The sequence below is a fragment of the Equus przewalskii genome, chromosome 7, assembly GCF_037783145.1.
Source record: "Equus przewalskii isolate Varuska chromosome 7, EquPr2, whole genome shotgun sequence".
Lineage (NCBI taxonomy): Eukaryota > Metazoa > Chordata > Mammalia > Perissodactyla > Equidae > Equus > Equus przewalskii.
The window spans coordinates 42,309,631-42,335,824 of NC_091837.1; the positions used below are offsets into that span (position 1 = coordinate 42,309,631).

General features: G+C 34.9%; 1 protein-coding gene across 2 annotated transcripts in view; it reads left to right on the forward strand.

The window, feature by feature from the left end:
- Window positions 1-26,194, forward strand: part of ROCK1 (Rho associated coiled-coil containing protein kinase 1) — a 161,030-nt gene that overhangs the window by 93,550 nt on the left and 41,286 nt on the right. For both annotated transcript variants that reach the window (XM_070629718.1, XM_070629719.1), the window contains exons 14-20: window positions 6,327-6,462; window positions 7,782-7,873; window positions 7,973-8,219; window positions 17,063-17,169; window positions 18,856-19,006; window positions 23,391-23,551; window positions 25,130-25,314. In XM_070629718.1, coding sequence (XP_070485819.1) covers window positions 6,327-6,462; window positions 7,782-7,873; window positions 7,973-8,219; window positions 17,063-17,169; window positions 18,856-19,006; window positions 23,391-23,551; window positions 25,130-25,314 — 1,079 coding nt within the window. The remainder of the gene's footprint in view (window positions 1-6,326; window positions 6,463-7,781; window positions 7,874-7,972; window positions 8,220-17,062; window positions 17,170-18,855; window positions 19,007-23,390; window positions 23,552-25,129; window positions 25,315-26,194) is intronic.

A 26,194-nucleotide genomic window follows, 5' to 3' on the forward strand; every position in this document is an offset into this window, starting at 1 on the left:
CTCTCTATGGTCTTCTTCTTATTGATGACTTCCTTTGTTCATTTTAGGTTTAATCTTTCTGATGGTTTTTGTGCCGTCTTAATTTTCTCTTTTCAGAATAGTATCTGTCAGTGGTGGGTTTTTTTGTATGTTTGTTTTTCATTTGTAGCTTTGGATATATATATATATGTAGTTATCTAGGAAGATTTAGATAATATTTTACCAACTTGCCATTGATCAGTATACTTAGCCTAGCACTATTTATTTGACTCTAAGTATTTAAGAAATCTTTTTTGCATATCCTCCACTTTTTATTTCATTTCTAAAACACAGTTAAAATTCAAGTATGCTAAATTTAAATTATTCAGCTTTCTAAATTCAAAGTAGAGAGGGAGATCTTAATTATAAAATTAGAGTAGTCCTGCTTCTGGAAAGATGGAGTAAAAGTATTTGCCCCTATTCTTCCCAATAAGTACAGCTAAAAACCCTAGACATTAAATATAAACCAAATGTAAAAAGATTCTGAAAGGTGGAGAGAAGAAAGCAGACCAGCTAGCTAGAGTACTTGGGTCCCAAGAAATGACAGAGGAACAAATACTGTGGGTTTTCTTTTTGTGGCATATACCCCAGACCAGGTGTTGGAGAAGCTAGCAATCTGGAAACACCAGCAAGCACAGACAAGCAAAGCGACTCTCTCTAGCTAACGGACCAGGAAAGGGGCAGGCTAGCAAGTCAGAAAACTTTTATACAATCACTGCTCTACTCAGCCAAACAGAATGTAAAAAAATATAACCTCACTCCCACCAGCAAAGGCTGAGTGGGAAGCCTAGACTTCCAGCCCCCTGATAGAGTGGTGTCAGAGAAGGTTCAATAGAAGGACTTTCATATCTCCTGGGCAGTGACAAGCCTTCCCCTCTCCTCAGACATGTCATTGGAGACATGTTGGGAGTCTAGTTTTCCACTTCTACCCAACACAGGGTACCCCTCAGACTCCCTGCTGGGGTTGTATCAGAAGAGGCCTAGTAGAGAGTCTGAACTTTTAATACTGAAATAATGAGCCCTCCTCCCCACAGCAATGTCTCTGGAGGTCACGTAGGCAGCAGTAACAAAATGCCTTCCCCATCAGCCATGTTATCAGTGGAGGCCTAGGGGGGTGCCAGAACTCCCATTTTCATCCAGCAATAATGAGAATCCACTCCCCCCAACCTGTGTATCAATAAGGATCAAGTAGAAAACCCAGATTTCTGCCTCCATCTGGCAGAAATGAGGCAGAACTTCCTTAATCCCACCAGAACAGTGACAGAATAGACCTGCTAAAAGAGAAGACTTAAATAAGATCCAGAGTATCATAAGATAATATTCAAAATGTGAAGTTTTCAATAGAAAATCACTTGTCATAACTAGAACTAGGAAAATCTCAACTGGAATGAGTGAAGATAAAAACAGATACCAACACTGAGATAACACAGATGTTAAAATGATCTCACACAGATTTAAAGGAATCATCATAAATATATTTCAGTGAGCAACTAGACATACTTGAAACAAAAAATTAAAATTAGAAGGTCTCAGTAAAGAAATAGAAAGTCTTAGCAAAGACATAAGAATATATAAAGTAGAATCACCCAAAAATTACAATAACTGGGCTCAGCAGCAGAGTGAAGGATACAAAGGAAAGATTCAGAGAATTTGAAGATAGAACAATAGAAATTACCTAGTCTGAATATCAGTAAAAAAAGTGACAGAGCCTCAGGGACCTGTGGAACTATAGTAATGAAGTTCTAACATTTGTGTCACTGAAATTGCTGAAGGAGTGGAGATAAAGGGGACAGGAAGAAATAATGACAAAGTTCCACAAATTTGGCAAGACATGAACCTGCAAACAAAAGACGTAAGCCTACAAGAAGCTGAATGAATCACAAAAAGGGTAAACCCAAAGATATTCACACCAAGACACACAGTAGTCAGAATTCTGAAAACTAATGACAAAGAAGAAATCTTAAATACAGCAAAAGACACTTACTTGTAGGGGAAGAACAATGCAAATAACAGCAGATTTCTTAATAGAAACCATGGAGGACGGAAGGAAGTTGCACAACATTTTACAAGGGCTGGAAAAGAGATCAATCCAGAATTCTATGTCCAATGGAAAGTCCTTTCCAATTGAAAATCACAGTGTTCTCACATGAAGGAAAACTAAGAGAGTTTGTCACCAGCATACCTTCTCTAAAAGAATTGCAAAGCAAATTCTCTAAATAGAAAGTAAATGATAAAAGAAGGAATCTTGACTTATCAGGAAAGAAGAAAAAACAACAGAGTAAAAATAGGGGTAAATACAATACACTTACTTTCTCCTCTTCTGTTTTTTTGTATTATATTTGACAGTTGAAGCAGAATTACAATATTGCCTAATGTGGTTCTCCATGTATGTAGGAGAAATATTTAAGACGATTATATTATAAACAGGAAGATAAAGGGATACATAAAGGGAGGTGACTTAATTCATACTGGTAAAATGCCAACACCAGTAGATTGTGATAAAGTATGCATATATAATGTAATATATACAGCAACCACTGAAGAACCTATTTAAAGATATGCTCAATAACACTGTAGATAAATCAAAATGGAATGCTAAAAAATATTCGGGTAATCCACAGAGAGAGAAGAAAGGGAAAATGGAGAAACAACAGAGAGAGATTAAACAAAAAACAAAAATGACAGACTTTAACCTATCAATAGTTATATTAAAGGTAAATTAAATATAGCATCAATTAAAAGAGATTGTCAGAGTAGATTTTTTAGCATGACCTACCTATATGCTATCTACCAGAAACTCTCTTCAAATGAAATAATATAGGTAAACTGAAAGTAAGAGGATGGAAAAATATGTCATACAAACATTAGCAAAAAGAAAGCAGCAATGGCAATATTAATACCAGATAAAGTAGACTTCAGGGGAAAGAAAATTACCAGGGGCAGAGAGGCACATTGCATGATGATAAAAAGGTTAGTCCAAAAGAGAACTATGTAGTGGGTACCAGGGGGAGGGGGGCTGTGGGATGAGCAGAAGGTATGAAGGGATGTTCCTGTAAGATGACAATAGTGTACAACTGAAATTTCATGATGTTGTAAACTATCATGACCTCAATTTAAAAAAAAAGGGTCAATCCACTAAGACATAGCATTCCTAAATTTATATTTACCAAACAACAGAGCTACAAAATATGTAAAACAAAAGCTGATAAAACTGAAAGGAGAAATAGTCCACGATTATTATTGGAGACTTTGTCAACTTAAAAGCAGATTTGCCTGTTATTTTATCCTCAGAATGAGTTTTTTGGGGATAGCCAAAGGAATTGTGATTCAGAAAGTGCATGCTGTGGCGAACTATAGGCAAATCTGGAAAACAAGGGAGGGGAGCTACTTTTATAGGGAAAAGAGGAGAGTAGAGAGGGGCTGTTCTAAATGAAAGTCCTTGGGGGAAAGTAACAGTTCATGGTGGTAACAGCTTCTCATTGGCTGAGCTGCAGCGTTTCTCAGTGACTGGGCTGTTCCTGGTTTAGGAGAAAAGTCTTCCCTTACTAGTAAAGTAGTTTTACTTCCTGTGGAAGATGCAAGCATACCTCTTTTCCTGTTTGGTGTAATTGATGATGTGTGATAGGGCATGAGAGCTCCCCCTACAGACCTTCCCAACTCCAATTTAGTTAAGGTCTCGTTTATTAATTTCCACAACTTCAATACCACTCTCTAGACATATTCAACAAACATATAGGAGAACTCAGCCACACCATCGACCAACAGGACTTATTCTACATTTATAGAACCCTCCACCTAACGACAGCAAAATATACTTCCTTGGGGCCGGACCGTGGCCAAGTGGTTAGGATCATGTGCTCTGCTTCAGCAGCCCAGGGTTTCACCGGTTTGGATCCTGGGTGCAGACCGTTCTGAGGCGGCATCTCACATAGCTCAACTAGAAGGACCTACAACTAGAATATACAACTATGTACGGGGGTGCTTTGGGGAGAAGAAAGAAAGAAAAAAGTTTGGCCCTGAGCTAGCATCTGTTGCCAATCTAGAAAAAAAATACACATTCTTTTCAAGCACTCAAGGAACACATACCAAGATATAACACATCCTGAGCAAATGTCTACAAATTTAGAAGAACTGAAATCACACAGAGTGTGGTCTCTGACCAAAATGTAATCAAACTAGAATGAATAACAGATATCAGGCAAATCTGCAAACACATGGAAACTAAACACCGTTCTAAATAATCCATAGATCAAAGAGGAAAGTCTTGGAGGCAATGAAAAAGTACATTGAGTGTTAATTATATCTCATAAAGTTATGTTAAAACATTGTGGCTCTTCATCTTTTAAAAAAATATTTGAACAATAAAAGTGAAAATAAAACTTAATTTGTGGGATACAGCTAACAGTGTTCTAAGGGAAATTTATGCACTAAATGCTTACATTAGAAAAGATGAAAGGTCTCAAATCAGTCATCTAAGCTTCTACCTCAAGAACCTAGAAAAAGAAGAGCAAAATAAACCCAAAGCAAGGAGGAGGAAGGAAAAATAAAGGTAAGAGCAGACATCAGTGGAATTGAAAACAGAAAAACAAAAGAGAAAATCAATGAAAACCAAAAACTAGCTGTTTGGAAAGATCACCAAAATCAACAAATCTCTATCAAGATTAAAAAGGAAAAAGAACACAAATTATCAGTATCAGGGATAAAACAGGACATATCACTACAGACTCTGCAGATATCAAAAGGATCATAAGAGAATACTACAAACAATTCTAAATACGTTAAGTGTGAAATTTAGATGAAATGGACTAATTCCTCCAAAAATACAAACTACCACAACTCACACAGTGTGGAATAGATTATTTGAATAGCGCTCTATAACTATTGAAGTGAATTCATAATTTAAAAGCTACCTCAAAATAGTAATCTCCAGGACCAGATGGTTACTAAGTGTTTTAAGAAGAATTAACACCAACTTTACACTCTCTCTTCCGGAAAATATAAGAGGAGGGAACACTCCCAATGAATTTTAGGAGGCTAGAACTACCCAGATACCAAAATCTAACAAAGACAGTACTGCAAAAAAAACTATGGATCAGTATCTCTGCATTACAGCCAAGTGATATTTGAGAAAGGTGCAAAAGCAATTCAACGGAGGAAGGATGTATAGTGCTAGAGCAGCTATGGGCCAAAACACGGACCTCAGCCTGTCTCACACCTTATGCAAAAATTAATTAATTACCTACAGCTTGGTAAACAGTTCTTAAACATGACACCACAAACATTATCCATACCAGGAAAAAAATTCACTAAATTGGACTTCAACAAAATTAACAAATGTTTACTCTGTGAAAGACCATGATAAGAGGATGAAACAACAAGCTATAGACTGGAAAAAATATTTGCAAGCTATGTATTTCCCAAAAGACTCATCTGGAATATTTAAAGAACTCTAAAGCTCAACAGTAAATAATCTGGTTGGAAAATTGGCAGACAGCATGAACATACATTTCATCAAGGTGGGTAAGAAACATATGAAAAGATGCTCAAAATCATTAGCCATTGAGGAAATGCAAATTAAAACCACCATGAGATATCACCATATAACTGTTAGAACAAGTAAAATTTAAAAATGATGTTCATACCAGAATTGGTAAGGACGTGGAGAAACTGGATACTCATACATTGCAGATAAGAAAGTAAAATAGTACACCCATTCTGGATAGTTTGGCAGTTTACTAAAATACTAAACGTGCAACTACTAGGCAGCCCAGCAATTGCACTATTGGGCATTTATCCCAGAAAAATGAAAACTTATATCCTCATAAAACATATACACTACTCTTCATAGTAGCTTTATTTGTAATAGCCAATAACTAGAAACAATCAAAATGTTCTACAGTATGTGAATAGTTTGTGAATAGTATGTGAACAAACTTTGATATATCTGTCCCATGGAATATTATTAGCAACAAAAGAGAATGAACCATTGATACACGCAGCTTGGATGGATCTCATGGGCAGCATGTTGAGTGTAAAAACCCAATCTCAGAGGGTCCATACTATACGATTCCGTTAATATAGCATTCCCAAAATGACAAAATTATACAGATAGAGGACCTCTATTTGGTTGCCAGGGATATAGGTGGTGGGAGAAGGGGATACGTGTGGCTTTAAGTAATGGCTGGAAGGAGATTGTTGTGCTGATGGAACAGTTCTGTTTCTAAATTGTGATTTTAAAGAACAGAGTATTCTCTCAAATAAATGAGGAGCATTAATTACAATGGTAACTTTTGTCATTATAATCTCAGGGGAATCAAAGAAGAAATCTAGAATCTACAGTGTCTCAGATTGAGAAAGAGAAAATGTTACTACAACATAGAATTAATGAGTACCAAAGAAAAGCAGAACAGGAAAATGAGAAGAGGAGAAATGTAGAAAATGAAGGTAAATTGTTACTTCTTTGGAAAAACAGTGGAATTTCTGTCTAACACTATCCTTGAGGTCTTTGTCATGAGCTTGTCTTAAATATAGTGCCTATATGATATATTTTTGAAGCAATAATCCTAAAATATCTCATGAGCTAAATATCCATATCCCAAGATAAGTTTATAACATATTAAAGTCAGTAATAGTGTTTTAGCTGAAGTAGTGATTTTCATCCTTGTGTGCATATTGGAATCTCCTGGGAAGCTTTAACGTATACTGATGCTTAAATTCCAGAGGTTCTAATTTAATTGATCTAGATATGTGGCCTAGGCATCGGTATTTTTAATAAGCTTTTTAGGCACTTCTAACAAGCAGCCACATTTGAGAACTACTAACCTAGAATTTCATGTGTTTTAATGTTAGTAGTTATAAGTACATTTAAAATAGCCTTCTGTACCCTTTGATCTAGTGATTTCACTTCCAGGAATTTATTTTACATATACAATTATGCACATGCACACTGATGTATAAACAAGGCTATTCATTGTAGCATTATTTACAGTGGCAAAAATTATAAACAAGATAAATATAATCAATGATATAATAAATTTTGGTATATCTACATGATAGAATACTACGATCTTAGAATAAAGCATCTCCTTATATACTGTTATAAGAAAAGAATCTCTAAGATGCATCTTTTAGCGGAAAAAACAATACAGATCATTTGTTTAAAATAAGAGTGTCTTATATACTTAAGTGTGTGTGTGTGTATATAGATCTGCATGTGAAAATATACATATATATTATGTATGTGTTTTTATTTATTAAGGGATGAATACAATGACTATCTTAGGAAGGATATGCAAGACGTTAGTAATAGTTGTTGCTGGTGAGGAGAGTCAAAGGGACTGGGAGATAATGTGGAGCCACAGAGGAACGCTCATTCTACTGTGTATACCATTTGGTATCTTTTGAATTTTGAACCATTTTAAAAATAATGAACTATTCACAGATTTGTACTAGTATTCAAAAATAAATATTAAAACTAGCTTTATACATTTTACTAATAGATTGACCTTATTAGAGAATAAAATAATTTGAAATATTAGAACAGTTGAAATAAATGTGTTTTGCATTCTATATTATGAAACGAGACTCCACTTTTGGATGAATTTAAAATGTAAATATGTCCAAAATGGAATTTGGCTTTGGAAGTGGGCCTAATGTAACTTGACTGTTATGGCCTATGACTAAATTTCATTTTTTAAAAGGGATTTATATGTTTCCTCTGTGAAAACTTTGTAATATCTACATCGTATTCCTTCATTTTCTAGTTTCTACATTAAAGGATCAGTTGGAAGACTTAAAGAAAGTCAGTCAGAATTCGCAGCTTGCTAATGAGAAGGTGGCACAATTACAAAAGCAGGTAAGTTTTTGGAATGATTTTTTTTTTAGTTATAATCAATTAATAAGTTTGATTGTATTTTGGTCAAAAAACTATTTTCTTGCTCTCTTTTTTAAATAGCTAGAAGAAGCCAATGACTTACTTAGGACAGAATCAGACACAGCTGTAAGATTAAGGAAGAGTCATACTGAGATGAGCAAGTCAGTCAGTCAGCTAGAGTCCCTGAACAGAGAATTGCAGGAGAGAAATAGAATTTTAGAGAATTCCAAGTCACAAACGGACAAGGATTATTACCAGCTGCAAGCTGCATTGGAAGCTGAACGAAGAGACAGAGGTCATGATTCTGAGATGATTGGAGACCTTCAAGGTAATATTTTTTTCTTGTCATGGTAAAATATACATAACATAATTTTTACCATTTTAGCCCTATACAGTTCAGTGGCATAAAGTACATTCACATTGTTGTGCAACCATCACTACTGTCCTTCTCCAGAACTTTTATTTTCATCCCAAACTAAAACTCTATACCCGTTAAACAATAACTCCCCATTCCCCACTCCTCCCAGCCCCTGATAACCCCTTTCTACTTTATGTCTGTGTGAATTTGACTGTCTCATAAAAGTGGAATCATTCAATGTTTGTCCTTTTGTATCTTAGTCCACTTAGCATAATGTCTTCAGGACTCATCCACGTTGTAGCATATGTCAGAATTTCCTTCCTTTTTAAGAGTGAATAAGATTCCATTGTATGTATATACCACATTTGTTTATCTGTTAATGGAAGGTAATTTTTTTAAATTTATTTTTTATTTTTAATTGTGTTTAAAAACATAGAATTTATCATCTTGATCATTTTTAAGTGTAAGGCAATGTATTTTTGATCATATTGGCCTTCATAAGTAAAATGACTGGTAAAACCAGAAATGATTGGCGTTCTCCCTCTTTCAGGATAATACCTATATTTATATCACATTGTAATTTCTTTACTCTTGAAGGCACCCCTGTGAAGTAGGTAATGTGGATATTTCCAATTTTACAGCTAGATTACTGAAAACTCAATTTTAAATCATGCGTAATTCACGGAAGTCTTACTCAAAGTGGAACTAATCCAGGCAGAGAGGATTATCACCTTTAAAACCCGGGAATTCCTGGGGCTGGCCTGGTGGCATAGTGGTTAAGTTTGTGCACTCCCCTTCCAGGGTCCGGGGTTTGCAGGTTTGGATCCCAGGCGTGGACCTAGTACTGTTCGTCAAGCCACACTGTGTCAGCATCCCACATAAAATAGAGGAAGACTGCTACAGATGTTAGCTCAGCAACAATCTTCCTCAGGTGGAAAGAGCAGAATTGGCAACAGATGTTAGCTCAGGGCTAATCTTCCTCACAAAAACAAAACAAAACAAACCTGGAAATTGCTCATGCGTTATTGGTAGAAGTAGGAACTTAATTGCAGAAATAGACTCCTATTACAAATAAAGAATTAGGTACTTGAGAAGTTTAGGACTAGAGAGATGGGCAGTCTTGTGAGTCTACCAGGAAAAATATTGAGTATAACTGAATAAAGGACCGCTTTTGATAATGGTAATAAAATTTAGTTTGTTTTCAAAAAGATGCCTGGCTCTACCCATGTATATCTTTTTCTATTTTTTATTCCTTTTAGCAACAGCATCCATACTACCAATCAAAACAGATACGCAGAGAAGTTGCCAGATCTCTCAGGGAAAAGTTGGGGGTGGGGTAGTCCATTTTAACCTTAGTCACAGGATGGGAACATAGTTTGGGGTCTCATGGGGCTTGATGATTAGCTATAATTCTGTGGAGAGAGGTCAAGGTCAGTTTTTGTGACTATGGAAACGGCCGTTAGGATCTCTCATTGGTTCTTAGCTGAGGAGTATTGTGCAATCTTATTTCTCAGGGACTAGGCTTAAAATAGATCTAAATATACCCAAGAAAGTAACCTTGTTATATGTTTTAGAAAAGCCTCAAACTTTACTTCCTTAAATTGCTTTTCTTGGCCTTTTTATATACTGCTTGTTAACTGTGTGAAAGTCACTTCCATCTGCCGTCTTTATCTATAAACCCAAGGAGATTAATATAGGTGACCCCTTAAAATCCTTCCAATTCTAAAATTGAGTTTGTGATCTTCCAGATAGGACTGAGCTTTCAAAGAAGAGACTGTCATCCATGTGTTCATCAACAGTGCTTTTAATTGAATCTGTTTTTTAGGTATCAGTGAAGTTAAGGAAAATTCATAGCATGATATATTGTTGACGTTTTTCCTTTTTAAATGCTTCCTGTAAAGTTTAGTTTTTAACTTAAATGTGAATCAAAGCTGACATGCATTAAAGAATGCACTAACTTACATGAGCCTCAGCACACATATAAAGATACATTGTGGTTAAAAAAAAAAGCAAACACTTTTTACGTTAATCTTTTATGGTCCTTAAGAAATTTCAGGTCCCTCAGGTATAAATTTCTCATAGTTTGGGATGCTGGGCTTCTGGCAGAGTCATGATTATTTCCTACTTGAATGTCCTCCCTGTACACTAATGAGCAGAAACTGCTTCGTACCTATGGGAAGTGACTTCCCAAACATAATTGGATAGTAAGTATTTTAGGCTTTGTGGGCCACATACAATCTCTGTTACAAATTCTTCTTTTTTACTTTTTACAATTCTTTAAGAATGAAAAAAAACATTGTTAGCTTCATGTCTGTAGAAATACATGCTGCAAGCCTGAAATTTACCAATACCTGGACTAGTGTATAGATAAGGCTGCTGTTATAGACAAAAGTAAGCTCCCATAAGTCCAGGCCATAGAGGCTTAAAGGAATGAAGGGACAAAGATCAAAATGTCATAGTGGAATGAAAATTTTAACTGAAATGATAAGTTCTTTATCTAGTAAGTTTCTTTGTGATTCTTCAGATTGAAATGCAAAAAGACAAATTTTTTAAATTAACCATGTTGAAGTCTTTTTAAAAAAAAATCTATTGTTGATTTTTCCTTCACTTTTTGTTTTAGAAAATTTCAGTCATATACCGCACTAGAATACTATAATGACCCCTTGTGTACCCATCATCTAGCTTCAATAATGTTCATCTAGCAGCCAGTCTGTTTCATTTACCCACCTGTTCTTCCCAATCCTCTGACACTGAATTATTTTGAAGCAAATCTCAGGCATCACATTGTTTAATTTGTAAATATTTCAATATCTCTTGAAGATAAGGACCCTTTTTGTAGAAAATATAACCACAATATTATCATCAAACCTGAAAAAAAGTTGAGCATTATTTAATACTGTGATGTCTAGTATTGTCATGTCTAGTCAGTGCTCACATTCTTCCAGTAGCCCCATAATTTGTTGTTGTTGTATTTATTTTGCTTGAATTAGGGTTCAGTCAAGGCCCACACATTGCATGTCGTTAATATGTCCCTTAAGTTTCTTTTAACCTATAGTTTTCCCCTCCCTTTTTTGTTCTTTGTAGTTTGTTGTTGCTCTTGGTTGAAGAAATCAGGGTTTTTTTGTCCTATTGAATATCTCCCATCCTGAATTTTGCTAATCCATCTACTGGTGTCAGTTAACATAATGTTCTGTCCCTTGTAGTGCTTTAAATTGGTAGTTCTACCGGCTTGATCTGTTTCATGTAGGACTTTGGCAAGAATACTTGTGAGCAATGTTATTTAGGCACATAAAGTCTAGCTGTCCCTTTTTGTAATGTTAGCCCCCATTGATGATCGCTGCCTCGATTCTTTGTTTCTTTAGGAGTTTGCAATGGTGATGATCTGTTTTTATCTTTCCTCATTCATTCATTAACTGGAATACTACTATATAGATAAACATTTTCTCATCAATTATATAGTTACCTTGAGGTATAGCTTATGAAAAAAAGGTTAAATACTTGATTCTTTTCCTTTATCATTTTTAAGAACAGTAAGTTATTTCTCCAGCATTCTCTAAAGGAAACCAGTGACTTTTTAAATGTATTTATGAACTTATGAATTTTAATATATTTAATGTAAGCCCATTGCAGTATTTTTATTGATGTTCATTTGAGGCTAGTGAGAATCTCTTCAAGTTTAGACAATGCCCTAGTAGTCTTGGATGGCATCTTTTCTTTCTAGTATACATAATATATCTTCTAGGATCATTTTCTATCCTAGATGTGAAATCACTCATTTTCCGAGGAACCATAGTCCTTTTTGTGGCATATGGCATTCAGAGACTGTAACCTAGGTGGTATGGGTACACACTGCTATTGGATTGGTAGTTATAGGACTTTTTAATGGACAAAAGTAGGAAATACTTATTTTCCATTGTAATTGCTAATTATTTTATTGTAGTCAGTAACTATTACTTATCAGATTTCTCCTTTTTTGAACTTTTTAAAGATTTTTTTCTGGATTAATTCATAATGCATTTTTGTTTTGTTTTTAACTGTTACAGGGGCGTTTGAAAATGGTGTAGGTTTTTACTTTATATGTTTTTGGGTTTGTCTCTTGGAAGAAAAGCAATAGATCAATTTTGTAGTCTAATCTTGTCTCTTTAATCTCTTTAAACCACTATGTTTGTGATTTTTTCCCTCATAGCCTCCTTGTATTTCTAACAGCTTTTTGTGTGTTTTTTATTGAGGTGAAATTCATATAACAAAAAATTAATCATTTCAAAGTGTACAGTTCAGTGGCGTCTCGTACATTCACAATGTTCTGCAGTCACACCTCCTCTGTTTAGTTCCAGAACATTTTCATTATCCCAAAAGAAAACGTTATACCCATTAAGCTGTCCTTTCCCGTATCCCCCTCCACCTAACCCCTGGCAACCACCAATATGCTTTCTATCTCTGAATTTATGTATTTTGGATATTTCATGTAAGTGACCTCATACAATATGTGACCTTTTATGTCAGCCTTCCTTTACTTAGTGTATTTTTTAAGATTCATCCGTGTTATAGCATGTATCAGTACTACATTCATTTATGGCTGAGTAATATTCTCTTGTATGTACAATACCATATGTTGTTTAGCCATTTGTCTATTAAGGGACATTTAAGTTGTTTTCCCCTGTTAGCTAGTGGAAATAAAGCTACTGTGAACATTTGTGTACAAGTGTTTGTTGGAGTACCTGTTTTCACATCTTTTGGGTGTATATCGAGGAGTGGAATTGTTGGGTCATATTGTAAATCTTTGTTTAACTTTTGAGGAACTTCTAAACTGTTTTCCAAAATGACTGCACCATTTTACATTCCTACCAACAATGTACATGGGTTCCACTTTCTCCACATCCTTGCCCATACTTGGTATTTAACTTTTTTTGGTTATAGTCACCCTAGTGGGTGTGAAGTGGTATCTCATTGTGGTTTTGATTTTCGTTTTCCTAATGACTAATGATGTTGAGCATCTTTTCATGTGCTTATTGACCATTTGTATATCCTCTTTGGAAGAATGTCTATTCATGTCCTTTGTCCATTTTTAAATTGGACTGTTTATCTTTTTGTTGTTGACTTTTAAGAGTCTGGATACTAGACCTTTTCAGATATGTGATTTGCTAATGTTTTCTTCATTCTGTAGGTTGTCTTTTTACTTTCTTGATAATGTCCTCTGATGTGCAAAAGCTAATTTGGATGAAGTCCAGTTTATCTATTATATGTTGCTTATGTTTTTGGTGTCATATCTTAGAAGACATTGCCAAATCCGAGATCATGAAGATTTACCCCTATGTCTTCTTCTAAAAGTATTATGGTTTTAGTGCTTATATTTAGGTCTTTGACCTATCTTCAGTTAATTTTTGTATATGGTATGATGTAGGGGTCCAACTTTATTCTTTTGTATGTGGATATCCAATTGTCCCAGCACTATTTGTTGAAGAGACTATTCTTTCCTCTATTGAATGGTCTTGGCATCCTTGTGGAACATCAGTTGGCCGTAGATACATGAGTTTGTTTCTGGATTCTCACTTCTGTTCCATTGGTCCATTATATCTGTCCTTATACCAGTATCACACTGTTTTGATCACCGTAGCTTTATAGCAACTTTTGAATTGGGAAGTTTGAGTCCTACAATTTTGTTATTTTTTTTCAATATTGTTTTAGCTGTTCAAGGCTCCTTGTAATCCCATATAATTTGAGGATCTACTTTTTCATTTCTGCCTAAAGGATCTTTGGAATTTTTAGAGAATTGCGTTAAATCCATAGAATGCTTTGGGTAGTATTGCCATCTTAATGTATTAAGTCTTCCAATCTATGAACACAGGATATAGTTCCATTTATTTAGGTCTTTTAAAAATTCATTTCAGCAGTGCTTTTTAGTAGTGTACAAATCTTAGACCTCCTTGGTTAGATTATTCCTAGGGATTTTATTCTTTTAAATGCTCTTATAAATAGAATTGTCTTAATTTTCTTTTCATATTGTTTGTTGAGTATATTAGCTGTGGGTATTTCATAAATACCCTGCTGTTGTATATTTTTAATGCAGTGTTGTTTGGTGTGTTAAGGTTTTATGACTTCTGTGTCTTCTTCCTGGATTAGAATTGTGTTACAAATGATATTAAACTCATCTGACCTTGAGAATGTTTTCGCTTAATTTGTGTTTTCCTGTTATATCTTTCCCATTCATTTATTTTTAATTTTTGTATATAGTTGATGGGCCTCAAATTTAGATTGTAGATTTCATATTTGGGGATTTTAACATATTTAGATTTTTTTGAGTGACTTTTTTTGTTGTTGAAACTTAACATGTATGCGCATGTTAAAATAAATAAAAAATATACATCTGGAGAAATTTTCACAACATGAACGCGCCCACATAACAAGAATCCAGATCATGAAACTAAACATTACCAACAACCCAGAAGTCCCCTTGTGCTTCCTCTTAGTCACTAACTCCCTTCCCCCCAAGTAATGACTGTTCTGACTTCTAACACCATAAATTCGTTTTGCTTATTCTTAAACTTTTCATAAATGGAATCATGCAGTAAATACTCCTTTGTGTCTGGTTTATTTTGTTCAGTTTCAAATTTGTGAGGTTCATCCGTATTGTTGTATATGGTAATAGTTTGTTATTTCTCTTTGCTGTATAATATGTACGACATATTATGTACGACAACTGCAGTTTATCATTCTTTGGCAAATGGATATTCGTTTATTTGCACTTGGGGGCAGTTATGAATAGTGCTGATAGAAGCTTTCTTGTAAGTATTTTGGTAATGATACATATGCTTCCTATTGGTGTACACCTAAGAGTGGCAGAGCCATAGAGTATATATTTATTTAGATTTAGTAAATACTTCCAAGTATTTCAAAATAGCCACACCAGTTTACATTCACCAGCAGTGTATAAGAGTTTCAGTTGCTCCAGGTTCTCATCAAGGACGATACTCATCTCCACTGAGTTCTGTCAGTCTCGATGTTTTAGTCATTCTGGTGATGTGTGATTTGCATTTCCCTCGTGTCTCTGATTGAGCAACGTTTCATATGTTTATTGGCAATTTGTGATGTGCTCTTCAAGTCTTTTGCCCTTTTTGTAATTGGATTGTTTGCTTTTTCCTGTTGGTTTGTATGAGTCCTAGGTATTAGTCCCTTATGAAATATATGTATCATAATTGTCCCACTCTGTGGTTTGCCTTTTTACTCTTTAATGCTGTCTGCCAATGAAAAGGAGGTGTTAACTTTCTTATTGTTAATATAATCCATTTTATTATTTTTTCTTTTTTGGTTAGTGCTGTGTTTAGTGTGGGCTGTTGAATTCTTTGATTAGATCCTGAAGGTATTATTCTCTGTTTTCTGCTAGAAGCTTTATTGTTTTAATCCATTTAGGTTATGATACCTGATATTCTGCTTCTATTCCTTCCATTGTATTTTTATATTTTTTATATGAAGCTTCTTTGCCTTCATGTATTACACAGACAAGTTATAGTTTCTTCCTAGCATGTTTTTTAAAATAAGATAAGTGAGGAAAATAAATTATATTTTATTTTAACATGTCTTACATAGAGTTATTATGAATCAGTAAAGGATTCAACTTATATATTTTCATTACTTTGTCTTCTTAGGATTTAGTGTATATAAACTTGTTCTACAGAAAAAGTTCAGTTTAATCTGAATTTATCTCTTTGTACAGATTTTTAAAACCTATTTATTATAATATAGGAGGAAGCATTTTTTTAAGAGCACTTTAACATTTCGCCATATTTGCTTTATCTCTCTCCATGCAAATACACACATACTTTGTATTTTTGCCCAATCATTTGAAAGAAACTATCAGGTGTTTCTTTCTCCTATATGAACATACTCCTACATGAATGTAATACGTATTGTGTGTTTGTGTAAATAAATTGTTTCATTGCTCTTTGGTTCCTAAAACTAGCCTAGCAGACAAGCATTATCTAATGCCAAAGATTTAAAATTCATTTGTTCATTAAAGAACTACTTTAGAAACACTAAAGTATGGGAAGCAGGTAGAGTGCATTGAAGACTTTGGCAAGTAGAGCAAGTTAAACACTGAACTTTAACAAGTATAAAATTTTTTAAGGTACTTTATCCATTTCCCTGTCAAACCCTAGGCCACTTTGAATCACAGAATAGGAAAACAGATTCTTACCTTTGAACTAAACCATATATTATATTTATTTATGGTACATTCTACATGTATCAAATTTGCATGTTTGTTAAATACTTATGCATTAAAAACATATAAGGCCTAAAGCATGTTTTAATGAGGAGAGTTGCTAAATATGAGTTTCTACCATTGCATGATGTAAGCCTCAGGTGGGTTAAAACTAAGTTTTGTTAGAGCACTTGAATTCCTTAAAACCTAGTTTTCTATTAAAATGGAGTTTGGCTTCATTAAGTTTAAGAGTAATTAAACACTTTTCAGAACGTCTGGCACATAAAAAGCACTTAAATACTTGCCTTAATTAACTAAAAGTTCTTCCTCTTAACATGGTACAGAAGAGCACTCACTTAGGTCTCGGATCTGGTTTCTGGACCAAGTTCAGTCTCCATCTCTTTGAACACTTGTGAAATGAGGAACATATATTAGGTGATCTCCAGTTAGCATTTTTATTATTATATACTGTAGTTATTGTATATATTAATAAGAAAACACTTCATAAATTCTGTCTGATCAGGAAATTTAAAAGTTTTTTTTATCTTAATGGTCACACAAAAAAAGACTTTTGTTTTGATGACTTTGCGACATGAACTTTCTTCTCACTTGATAGCACGGATTACATCTTTACAAGAGGAGGTGAAACATCTCAAACATAATCTTGAAAGAGTGGAAGGAGAAAGAAAAGAGGCTCAAGACATGCTTACTCATTCAGAAAAGGTACATGATTTAACATGCATTAATTATAAGATAGCATTCACTGGTTATCAAATATTATAAAGTGGTTTATAAAATAATGTTCATTCCTAATGTTTATATATTTATATTTATAAAAGTTTTTATTTTTTTAAATTTTATTTTTTATTTTATTATGTTTATTTTTGATTTTTATTTTTGATTGGTTGAGTGGATGTATGTGTGTCATATTTAGGGCTTTTTATTGTGTGATTTTTGTTTGTTTTTACCTTTGAAAGGTATTAGATGTTTCATATTATCTGATCATCGCAAATTGCTTTGGTTTGGAAATACCTTTTCATATAGAATTTTTTTACCATTTTTTTGTGCATCGGTAAGATGAAGGTTTGAACCTTACTAGCCTTATGAAGAAGGAAAACAATGGATTGGTATATAGTAGACCAGGTTTTTCCATTTTGTTGGTAAAAGTTAGCAAAATAAAAAATGCATAAAGTGATTGGCCTTGGCATGTAGAATTTTCTTAATCAAAAATGTCATTGGTGGGCTGGCCTGGTGGCGTAGTGGTTAAGTTCAGACAGTCTGCTCCTGGGGCCCAGGGTTCATGGGTTCGGATCTCAGGCACAGACCTACACACTGCTCATCAACCCATGCTGTGGTGGTGTCCCACATGCAAAATAGAGGAAGATTGGCACATGTTGGCTCAGCTACAATCTTCCGCACCAAGAAAAAAAAGAACGTCACTGGTTATCCTCTGTCCCTACTTTGCTAAAACAAAAAGGGATTAAACGGATAATATGCAGATCCAGCGCTCTCTTTTTTGATGCCTCCCTGAAATGTAGGTTTACTAGATCCTCAGATAAATGATTCAGAAGACCCTCCAGTTATTTTGTGCTTTGGACATGTTTTGTGACAATCAGGATAATTTTTTGATGTCTAAGCCTGGTGTAAATGTAGAAATAGGATGAAAGACAGAAAAGTAGAAGCAGCACCCAAACAGAAATGGAATACATTTTGACTTGTTCTTTTGTCAAAGCAATGTAAATCTAAGTATAGATGCAAATGTAGATAGAAATAAGTTAATTTTTTAAAAATTGGTAGCAAAAATTTTTAAATGAACTGAAGAATTACCCTATTAATTTCTGATCCTGTCAATGAACACTCCTGAATGTAATCACCACAACCCTATCTTGCCATCAGCCATGGCTAATGATTCAAATGGACAGGGGCGGGGGATAAAGAAAAGCTGATGTTTTGCTTTTAATTATATGTGCTTATTGTAACTTTAAAAGTAAGACGGAGGGAGCCGGCCTCGTGGCCGAGTGGTTAAGTTTGCACGCTCTGCTTCACTGGCCCGGGGTTTCGCCGGTTCGGATCCTGGGCTTGGACATGGCACCACTCATCAGGCCATGCTGAGGCAGCATCCCACATGCTACAACTAGAAGGACCCACAACTAAAAATACACTACTTGTACTGGAGGGCCTTGGGAAGAAAAAGAAAAAATAAAATCATAAAAAAAAAGAAAGTAAGACAGAGATAATGTGAAATATACAAGAAAGTATAAAAAATAAAATTACATCCTGAATAAAAATATTTAAGTAAATATGGTATCACGTTTCAGGCCAGTGTGATTCATATATTATCTCTTGTGGGACATTAAATAATGTCTTGTTTGCACAGTATATTACATGACTCTCATTCTCATTTTACAGGAAAAGAATAATTTAGAAATAGATTTAAACTACAAACTTAAATCATTACAACAACGATTAGAACAGGAGATAAATGAACATAAAGTAACCAAAGCTCGTTTAACTGACAAACATCAGTCTATTGAAGAGGCAAAGTCTGTTGCAATGTGTGGTAAGTGTCAGTTTTAATATTTTCTACATGATTAGTTTTTAATAATGCCTACAAAAGTTTTGATTTTGATCAAAATTTCATTTTATAGTAGTATAAACTCTTAAAATTATAAATTAAGATCTAGGAAAAGATACCTTCCTTTTTTTCTTTCTTATACCTTCTATTTTTAAAATCACAATTTTACCTTCCAGTTTCCTCTCTCTACTCCCCTCTACTCCCTATAAAAGTCAGTGGAATCTCTCTTTTCTCCCAGTTTTCCAGCCCTTTCCTTTATTTTCTTCTTGGTCCATTCTGGAACTTATTGTCTGTTAATTCATCTGCTTTCTTGTCTTGTACCCTCAATTTTTCCATTCTTTTATATTTCCACTGTATTATGCCTCTAAACACAACCCTAGATCAGATGAACCAGCCACTTTCTTTACTTCAAATACTTCTTCAGATGGATGTTGTTAGCCCAATGCATTATCTCCAACCTCAGTTGAGCTGTCAGTTTTTTAATATATCACTTTTCAGTTCCTTCTCCCAGGCTTTTATTTCTTCTCAAGCTTCCTATGCCATTTCTTCATCAGTACACTTTTAGGTGAACTTTTCTTCTCTTTAATAAAGAAATCTTGAAAGTACAGGTATGAACTCCTCAAAATCTAGTTCTCTTACTTAATCAACCTATCCACTTCTTTATCTATCTTCAGTATCTTCCCTCTCATCTTACAGGAGAGTGATCCTCTTCCTGTCCTGGCGAATATATTCTAACTGTACTCAGATACAGTCTCTTTTTATCTCAACTTATTATCTCTTTTTCTTTTCTTTATCGTCAACTTTTTCTCCTCCACTGAATCCTTTCTTGTTCTAAACATGTACACATCTCTCGCCTCTCAGAGAAAATAGACAAACCCTTGCAACACCTGTGATCCTTACTAATTTCCACTGTTTTGTTTTTTTTTTTAAGATTTTTATTTTTCCCTTTTTCTCCCCAAAGCCCCCCAGTACATAGGTGTGTATTTTTAGTTGTGGGTCCTTCTAGTTGTGGCATGTGGGATGCCGCATCAGCATGGCCTGATGAGTGGTGCCATGTCTGCGCTCAGGATTCAGACTGGCAAAACCCTGGGCCGCTGAAGCGGAGCACTCGAACTTAACCACTCGGCCACGGGGCCAGCCCCTAATTTCCACTGTTTTATTCCTTCCCTTTATAGCCAAACTTCTAAAAAGAGGAGTCTTCCTTTTTTTCACCTTCTCCTCACTTCCTAACCTACTACAATCTGGAAGTGTCACTTGGCACCTTAAATTCAATTTGTTCAAGGGAAAACTTAAGGATCTTATCGGTCAAACCTGTTCTTACCCTTATTCTCACTATTCTTCGTGATAGCTGTGTAGTTTTTATGAGCCCAAGATTAGAATCAGACAAATCTATTTTGCCTCTTAATGACTCTGTGACTATTAAGAAAACAAAACTAGATGAGAAAATGCATGTAAAGTGCCTGTATATAGAAAGCTTTCAATAAATAGAAGAGATTGTCATAGTTAAGGAGGGTGATGATGTTTAACATCCAGGAGTCCAAGCCAGAAATCAGAATCATTCAGGAATTCTACTTCCAAATAATATATGCAATGTAATCTTCCTTTCCTGTTCCCTTTTAGTTCATGATGACATCATCACTTTGCTTGATCTATTGCAGTAGACTCTCAATTTTCACTCTGCCAAGAGTTGTTCCAGTCATCAATCTGTTGTTCTTACTTAAGTCACAATGATTTTTTTAAAATTCAGATCTTACTGTGCTGGTCCTTTTTAAAATCCTTTGTGGCTTTCCATTGTTTGCAAGGTATATGTGAAACTCCTCATGAGGTACAGAATCTTTGAATTGGTACTTACCTGTTGTTATAGTCTTACCACTCTGCACTTTCTTATGTGTACCTCATGCTTCAGCCATATTGAACTACTGTTACTCCTTTCACATATGTTCATTATTGACTGCCTACTGTCAGCCAGGCACAACTGGGAGAGAATAAGACTTAGAAGAACTTTTCCTCGTAGAGATTATATTCTGATGGTGGAGATAGACAAAAAAGCAAAAAAATGAAAATAAGTGCAGGTTGTAATCATTAATCTGAAGAAAATACACAAAAATGTGATAGTTTCTAGGTGCTACCACCTTAGATGGGCTTCTGAGGAAAGGCCTCTCTGAGCGAATAATGTTTGAGGTAAGAACTGAAAGTCAAAATAGACTAGCCATTTAAAGAGCAGGAGGAAGTATATTCTAGGCAGAAGACATGATAAGTTTAATACTCTTATTCTAGGAATATTGGGAAGCATTGTAGTGTTTTAAGCTGTGCTGGGATGTGTAATATATGTTTTTAAAATGCCAGTCCTGCTGCTGTGTGGCAAATGCTTTTGAGAGAAATAACAGTTTAAAAAGGGAGATCAGCTGGAAGGCTATAGGCTGTAGGCATTGCTGGTAGAGGAACTAGAAAGAAGTGGAAATACAGAGTATAAGATTTGGTGATTAATTGGATTGAAAGAGGGAAAAGAAGGAATCAAGAAAGACTTAGGCTTTTAATTTTAACAACTGGATGGATGTTAATATATTTTGATGTTGAGATGACTGGGATAGGAGTGGTTTGGTATAGGAAGGAAGTAGACGTCTATTTTAGGGATGTTAACTTTGAAAGCATATTACATATGTAGGTGGAGAGATCAGATAGTCACTTGGTATATAAATGTGGAGCTCAGGGAAGAGGTGTCAGTTCAGGAGTCATACACATAGAGCCATAAGCAGAATCTGATGAGATCAGCTAAGGGAAGAATAAGGGCAAAAGAGAAGAGAAATTGTAATGGAGCCCTTAGGCAGTCTAACATTTGGCAGTCAGGTAAAAGAGGAGAAACCAACAAAGGAAACCAAGAAAGAGCAGCCAAAGGGGTAGCAGGAAAACCAAAAGAGTATGGTATTAGAAGCTCAAAGAGTAAAGTACTGAAAAAAATGAGTGAGTGGTTCAATATATTGAATTCTGTTAAGGTCAGTGAAGATTGCAGATATGGAAATTGTGTCTCCTCTGAATTTTGCAAGATGGATGTCGTTGGTTACCATACAAAGAGCAGTTTCAGTGGAGTGGTAGAAAATAGAAGCCAAATTGGAAAGAGATAAATGTATAGTAGGTAAGACACTGAGGACAGTAAGTAGAGACAACTCTTTGAGAATTTTGGCTGTGACCAGAGATGGGATGGTGCCTAGAGATGGGAGATCGTGGAGGAGATGTGAGATCACTGGAGGATATTTCAGGAAAGGGGATAATAAATTAGATGATTATGTTGATGGGAGTGATTCAGTTGGGAGGAAGTAACTGTTGAGGCGAGAAAGAGTTGAAATAATTGAAGAAACGTAGTCCAGAACAGAAGTGGATGGATTTGTGTTTGATTAGAGAGATGGGAATTAAAAGATGATGATTGTATTGGTGCAGCTAGGGTTGTAAGTTTGGTGGGGGGAAGATGAGAAAGTTCCATTCTAATGATTTCTATTCTGTCACCTAGAGGGGCAATCTCTGAGAGGGAGAGAGCAGACTTAATAAGTTTGAATCCTCTTGGTGCAATTTACTAGTTGCAGGACCATGGAAAAGTTAACCTCTCAGAGCCTTAGTTACCATATCTCAAAAATGGAGTCTCACAGTAGACTAATATCTCCTGGTAATAATTAAAATAGGTATCAGGGGCCAGCCCTGTGGCGTAGCGGTTAAGTTTGTGCACTCCGCTTCAGTGACCCAGGGTTCACAGGTTCGGATCCCAGGTGCAGACCTACACACCACTCATCAAACCATGCTGTGGCAGCATGCCACATGCAAAATAGAGGACGATTGGCACAGATGTTAGCTCAGGGCCAATCTTCCTCACCTAAAAAAGAACAGGCATCATATTACCATGGAATCTTGTTTATCTGAGTTGCATAAATTAGAATTCTTATCATAGCTTTAGGTGTCTTGAAACTTTTCTGGAACAATGCAAAGTATAGATTAATAACCACAACCTTATTTTTCTGCTTTTATCTGAACTACCTCTGTTTTTCTCCTTAGTTACTCCACTTTTTTTCCGGCTATCCTTTCACCTTCTGGTCTGAAAATAACACTGAATAATCTCCTATATCATTGGACGAGGGCTGGATTTAGAAGGCTTTATTTTATTACTTTATTATCTTTTATAATTCCCTTCCTTTAGAGATCCCACTAAACAAATAATTCAAATAACGTTAGCCCTTCTATAATGAATAGCTCTATTAGAGTCCCAGGATAAAAACAGTAGGGATTTTTGGCACCGATTTGTTTTATACAGTCCCTGAAAGTGAAGAGTATTAAAGTAGTCTCTTTCTTTAAATGTATGTTTTTAACTTTTCTTCTTTCACAGAGATGGAAAAAAAGCTGAAGGAAGAAAGAGAAGCTCGAGAGAAGGCTGAAAATAGGGTTGTTCAGATTGAGAAACAGTGTTCCATGCTAGACGTTGATCTGAAACAATCTCAGCAGAAGCTTGAGCATTTGACTGAAAATAAAGAAAGGATGGAGGATGAAGTAAGAAAAATAGTACTGATTTTGTTCATCTTATAAAAGAGAAACAATCAAGTTATGCCTGAAAAGTCATTATCTGTAATTTAAAAAACATGAAAGAGATTGAAATAACCTATATGTATCTGTGTTCACTGCTATATGGTCACCACTATATCCCTAGCTCCTAAAATTTTCATCTTCGACTCGTTATTAAACATTCACACCATAGAGTCTGTACCGTTTTGCACTGTGACGGTACAACTGTATAGAAGTGTTGTAGCTCCTCCCCTAAAGGAACTGTCTTCTTTTTCAAAAAACAAACAAAAAACCTCTTTATTGTAAAGTATCCTGTAATCCCAAAGAGAAGCATTGCCTTTAGATTTCAAAAAATCTTAAACTGCAGAGTCTTGACTGGCTTAGATCGATAGAAAGCAAGCACAGGCTACACATTTACAAAGCAGTAAATAAAAAGATAAAATGACATTGTAACCTTGTGGTTACTATATATATTTTAAAAATTATTTGTAAGACTGGAAGTAATTAGTCCACATACATTAGAGAAGGGACAAAGGGAAGACTGGAATAATCAGGAAAGACTTCACAAAGGAAAGATGGGATGTTACTACTATTTTAAAGATTAAGACCTCAGAAGTTATTAGTTTGAGAGTCAGAAGCCTGAATTGTTGAGGTAACGTTATCAGTGAAGATAACAATAACAGGGTGATTCCTGAGTGCTTAAGAAGATAGGCAAGTGAGACAAAAAGGGACTTGATCTGAGCAGAGAAGAGACGTGTTCAGTGGTCATGGGAGAAACTTGGGCACCAAATTATTGATAGTCTTTTAAACTTAAAAAGGGAGCTATCAGCGAAAACACTCTTTTAGGAAAGTTAATCTGGTAGCAGTATTTAGAATGGACTAGAAAGAAGAGAGATTGGAGATACTTATTAGAGCTAGCACTCAGGAAGCATGTATGTTGAAAATTTGAAAGATAATATTCACTCATTTAAAAAACATAGTTTTTGACCACCTGTTACCTACCTGTTTCTGTGCAAAAGTTGGGTAGTGAATAAGGTAGATGTGGTTTTGACTTTTGTGGCACTTACAGCCCAGAAGGAAAGACAGATATTAAAATAGTGATTACAAGCATAACATACATTTAAAAAGGAAGTACCAAATGCTGTATGAGTGTTAGGACTAGTCACATCTGGGAGTTAAAGAAGTCCTCACTAAACGTTGAAGGGTTGTAGACTAGAGCAAAAACGTTTATGAGTGAACAGGTAAATTTAAATGCCCCTTGGGAATGTCCCCCTAAAAGTGGCTTTTGTACTTACCTTCTAGTCCATAGTTCCCATACAGGTTGCAGTAGAAAGAAATCAGATTTTTTTCCCCAAGATCTCATACCTGAAATTTGGGAATTAATTTCACTTCACAGTGAATTCTGCAGTAATAAACACATAGAACAATGAAGACTGCTTAGAATACTAATATTCTGTATTTGTATAAGGCATTATGATGTAATTGAGATTGATTAATATTCTTTCAAATCAAGTCTAATAAATTATTAAAGAGATTTAAGATCTCAATTATTTTTCTCATTTATAGGTTAAGAATCTAACTCTGCAATTGGAGCAGGAATCAAATAAGCGACTGTTGTTACAAAATGAATTGAAGACTCAAGCATTTGAGGCAGACAATTTAAAAGGTTTAGAAAAGCAGATGAAACAGGAAATAAATACTTTATTGGAAGCAAAGAGATTATTAGAGTTTGAGTTAGGTCAGCTTACAAAGTAAGTCTCAAAAATAACATTCTTCATTTCTTTTTTGTGTTCAGCATTTGTGTGTTTGATATTTTATGTGTGTCTAGATTATGTACTTAGAGTTTGTGAAAGGAAGACTTAGAAAAAAACACTTAGAAATAAAAGAATTTACTTGCAAAGAAGTTGGAAGGACAGGCTTACTAAACAATAAGTACAGGTATTTAAAGGGAGAAACAAGGAGATTATCAATGCTACTGACTTTAAAGTAAGTCTGTTTACACTGGAAAAACCACAGTTTTCTCATGATTTTCATATCCACAAACATCATCATGTTTCTTCACACTAGAATTACAAAAATCAGGGATAAAACTTGTTTTTATTAAGGGTTCAGTACCTTACAGGAAATATTTAAGGTTTCCTTATTTTAGAGAATAGAATTAGACATGATGTTTTTTATTTTGTTCCTGTGGTTCATCTCGGAATGCAAAGTATCTTTTTTCTTCTTCTTCCACTCTGAGATGCGATGTGCCCACTTACTTGAAATGGAGACAAGGTGTCAGTATTGCTTTCAGAATTTGTATAAGGACATGCTCAAAAATTTATTATTGAAAATAGGTATATCTTATGCCAAGTCATGTGTTTTTTTTTCTCCAAATTTGTTATAATGTCTTCATCTGCCAGCATCGTTTACAACACAGTAATTCTCAGATAAAATTGTCGGTTTTTATTTTGTTGGATTTATATTGGTGAAATTCTTTTAGAGCCACCATTTTCACCAGGTAATGTTTTATAGTTTTCTTCTCCCAAAATAACTTTCACTCGGCATTCAGTGAACATTTATTACGTCCTTTTATCAACCATATGCTTGTTAGATGATGAAAATACAAAGCTATTACTATCTAATATCAAA